The sequence below is a fragment of the Echinops telfairi genome, unplaced genomic scaffold (assembly GCF_000313985.2).
Source record: "Echinops telfairi isolate 266 unplaced genomic scaffold, ASM31398v2 ScPeMD7_7468;HRSCAF=8506_0, whole genome shotgun sequence".
NCBI classification, from domain to species: Eukaryota; Metazoa; Chordata; class Mammalia; order Afrosoricida; family Tenrecidae; genus Echinops; species Echinops telfairi.
In genome coordinates this window covers 52,263,360-52,267,215 of record NW_022111369.1, presented here as the reverse complement: position 1 = coordinate 52,267,215, position 3,856 = coordinate 52,263,360, and the positions used below count along the sequence as shown (strand labels likewise).

At 45.4% G+C, this 3,856-nt stretch overlaps 1 protein-coding gene across 1 annotated transcript; it reads left to right on the top strand.

Annotated features, from left to right (window-relative positions):
- Positions 1–445: 445 nt before the first annotated feature.
- TLR1 (toll like receptor 1) lies at positions 446–3,804 on the top strand. Its single transcript, XM_004703351.2, has one exon. It carries the CDS (start codon positions 446–448, stop codon positions 2,816–2,818), a length of 2,373 nt encoding a protein of 790 aa, XP_004703408.1. The 3' UTR covers positions 2,819–3,804.
- Positions 3,805–3,856: the final 52 nt, after the last annotated feature.

Below are 3,856 nucleotides of genomic sequence, written 5' to 3'. Positions count from 1 at the left end.
TGCTTGTGTGGAGTCCTGGTGGTGTAGTGAGTTATAAATTGGACTGCTAACCTCAAAATTCAACTCACCAGTCCCTCCAAGGGAGAAAAATGAGGCTTTCTGCTCCTATGAAGATTTGCAATCTCAGAAACCCTAGGGAATTCGACTCTACCCTGTCGGGTTGTTATGGGCCAGAATCTAGTCAATGGATGGGCAGTGAGTTTGGTTTTTTAATTGCAGAAGGCTTGTTTACTGACATGTATTTTTTATGGGTTCAAGTTGTGTAGCCCCAAAGAAGAAAGCATTAATTTTAGGAGTCTCTACTGAAAAAATAATTAATGTCAGCCCTATCTGACCTAATAGAATCATTTAATGTGGACCTTCCCCCTCCCCCCCCAGGATCCCTATCTGCATGAAGATGTTCTGAACAACCACAACGGCAGTGAGGAAAGCCTGGGGTCGCGAAATGACTGAAGGGAATTCTAGCATCTTCCACTTGGCCATCTTCTTGGTGTTAATACTTAAGCTCAGAGCCCAGTTCCCTGATGGAAATGAAGTCTTCAGTAACAGGTCAAAAGCCAATTACACTGATGTTCCCAAAGACATCTCGCTGAAAACAACAATCCTAGATGCGTCACAAAATTGTTTCTCTCAACTGCAGGCTTCTGACTTCTCTTCACTATCAAAGCTGAGGATTTTGATCCTTTCTCATAATAAGATCCAGTCTCTTGATACCAGTATTTTCAAATTCAACTTGGAATTGGAATACTTGGATCTGTCCCACAACCAACTGTGGATGATTTCTTGCAACCCTACTGTAAACTTCAGGCACTTAGACCTCTCATTTAATGACTTTGATGTCCTACCCATCTGCAACGAGTTTGGCAACATGTCTGAACTATCTTTCCTGGGATTAAGCGCCACACGGTTGCAAAAATCTCCTGTACAGCTAATTGCTCATCTGAATATCAGTAAAGTTTTGCTGGTCTTAGGAGAACTTTATGGGCAACATGAAGACTCCGAGAGCCTCCAGGACTTAAACACCAAGAGCCTACACATTGTTTTCCCCCCACACAAGGCCTTCCATTTTGTTTTGGACGTAGCAGCCAGCAGCGCCGTCAATTTGGAGCTGTCTAATATCAAGTGTGTGCAAAATGAGGATGAACAGTATTTCTTCAGTGTTCTGTTAAAGCTTCAAAGGAATCCAAGATTATTAAACCTGACCATCAACAACATCAACACCACCTGGAATTCGTTCATTAGGATTCTCCAGTTGGTTTGGCACACCTCCATCGAGTATTTCTCCATCACAAACGTGGAACTGAAAGGTCAAGTTGACCAGAGAGAGTTTCATTACTCTGACACTTCACTGAAGGCCTTGTCTGTTCACCAAGTGGTCAGTCATGCCTTTTATCTCCAACAGGATTATATTTACAGCATCTTTTCAAATATGAACATCCAAAGCCTCAGAGTAACTGGCACACGAATGGTACACGTGGTTTGCCCTCTCCGAGTTAGTCCGTTTGTGTATTTGAACTTCTCCAATAATCTCTTGACAGATGCAACTTTTGAAAATTGTGGAACCTTGACTAAGTTGGAGATCCTTATCTTAGAATTGAATCAATTAAAAGAGCTGGCCAAGATAGTTCATATGACCAAGGACATGAAGTCTCTACGAAAACTGGATATTAGCCGGAATTCTCTCGGGTATGAAACTGGAATAAATTGCTCTTGGACTAAAAGCTTATTAATTTTGAATATGTCTTCAAACATACTGACGGACTCTGTTTTCAGATGCTTACCTCCGAAGGTCACAGTACTTGACCTTCACAATAACAGAATAAAGAGCATTCCTAAAGATGCCACCAGCCTGGACGCTTTGGAAGAACTGAATGTTGCTTTCAATTCCTTAACTGACCTTCCTGGCTGTGGCAGACTTAGCAGCCTTTCTGTACTGATCATTACCAACAATGCCATTTCCCAGCCGTCAGCGAAGTTCTTCTCCAGTTGCCAGAGGATGAGGTCAGTGAAAGCAGGGAACAATCCATTCCAATGTTCATGCGAGCTAAGGGACTTTATCAAAGGTATCAGTCACATGTCAAGTGATGTGGTCGAGGACTGGCCTGAGTCTTATAAGTGTGACTACCCAGAAAGCTACAAGGAAACTGCGCTACAGGACTTCCACATGTCTGAGTTAGCCTGCAACACAACTCTGCTGATTGTCACCATTGGCATCAGCATGCTGGTGCTGGCTGCTCTTGTGACCTTTGTCTGCGTCTGCTTCGATCTGCCCTGGTACCTCCGGATGGTGTGTCAGTGGACCCAGACCCGGTACAGGGCTCGGAACATCCCTTTAGAAGAACTCCAGAGAAATGTCCAGTTCCACGCGTTTATTTCATACAGTGGGCATGATTCGGCCTGGGTGAAGAATGAACTACTGCCAAACCTAGAGAGAGAAGGCTTACGGATCTGCCTCCATGAGAGAGACTTCGTGGCTGGCAAAAGCATCGTGGAAAACATCATAAACTGCACTGAGCAGAGTTACAAGTCCATTTTCGTTTTGTCCCCCAACTTTGTCCAGAGTGAGTGGTGCCACTATGAGCTCTACTTCGCCCACCACAAACTCTTCCATGAAGGATCTCATAACCTAATCCTGATCTTGCTGGAATCCATCCCACAGTACACCATTCCGAGTAACTATCACAAGCTCAAAACTCTCATGGCAAGGAAGACGTATCTGGAATGGCCCAAGGAGAAGAGCAAGCACGGGCTTTTTTGGGCTAACCTAAGAGCTGCCATTAGCATTAAGTTGACGGAACAAAAGAAAGAGATCGTGTAAACTTTTCAGTGTTGCTGCCTTGCACTTTTCCAACAAGTATACTTTATTGGTCTTAATATGAATCTGACAGAATTTTGAATATGTGATGTAAATAAAATGTGCCCTTTAGTGGTCCCCAGCTAACCAGGTATAGGAAGCAATAAGAAGCAGGGGCTGGTCTGTCTTGGCAGAGAGGGGGATGTCTGCCTAAGATCACACAGCTGCAAGCAGATAGGCTCTTAAGTGCTCTCGTTCAGCCCCTCTTTGTCTTTTTCTTGGGTTGCTGGGATTTGAGCTTTCACTTGGGGCAGGCAAGAGTCACCAGCCCATTAGACGATAATCATGAGATCACAAGTATTTCAGGACCACCGATCTGCCTGCCTCTGGCAAGGGGTCTGAGGGTCCCTGCCCTTCCCTCACAGACCATGCCACTGGCTGCAACTGCGTCGCTGTTTGCAGTGTTCAAGGTATGAGGCACCCATCCCCTGCCTGGTGATGTTCACCAGTTCAGACTGTCACCTATTCACAGCCTCTCCATAAGCTGCCCTTGGCCAGTAGGAAGCGTTAGCACACAGTCACTTTCTTGACTGGGAAGCCACCCCCACTCCAGGGACTATGTGAGCTCTAGCTGGATCTCATCTCTATTTTCCTAATGTTTGTGTGGACGCCGTGAGGCCCAGTCACCTTGGGAGAGTGGACAGGTCACGGTGCCAGGAGGTTGACTGTTCACCACCAGCTGCTCCACTGGAGAAAGATAAGGCTTTCTGCTCCTGTAAAGCGTTAGGGGCTCAGATGCACAGGGGCAGTGCATTGTCCTATAGGACAAGGTATTGTCCTATGACAAGGTTGCCATGACTCAGAATCAACTGGATGGCAGTGAGTGTTTGCTTTTAAGGACATACTGCTACATATTTTATGCAAACTGGATGGTGATATAGCTAAAGTTTATTGTGCCAACCTGGCCAGTAAACACATGTGGGGTTAATTGAAGGGCGGAGAGATAAATGGTTCGGTGAGCCTCGCTTTTGTAGTTCTCGGGTCTCTTGCTTTGTGATGGTC

Bases quoted from the DNA above. Each gene is read 5' to 3' on its own strand.
- TLR1 (XM_004703351.2), top strand. From the start codon at position 446: ATGACTGAAGGGAATTCTAGCATCTTCCACTTGGCCATCTTCTTGGTG.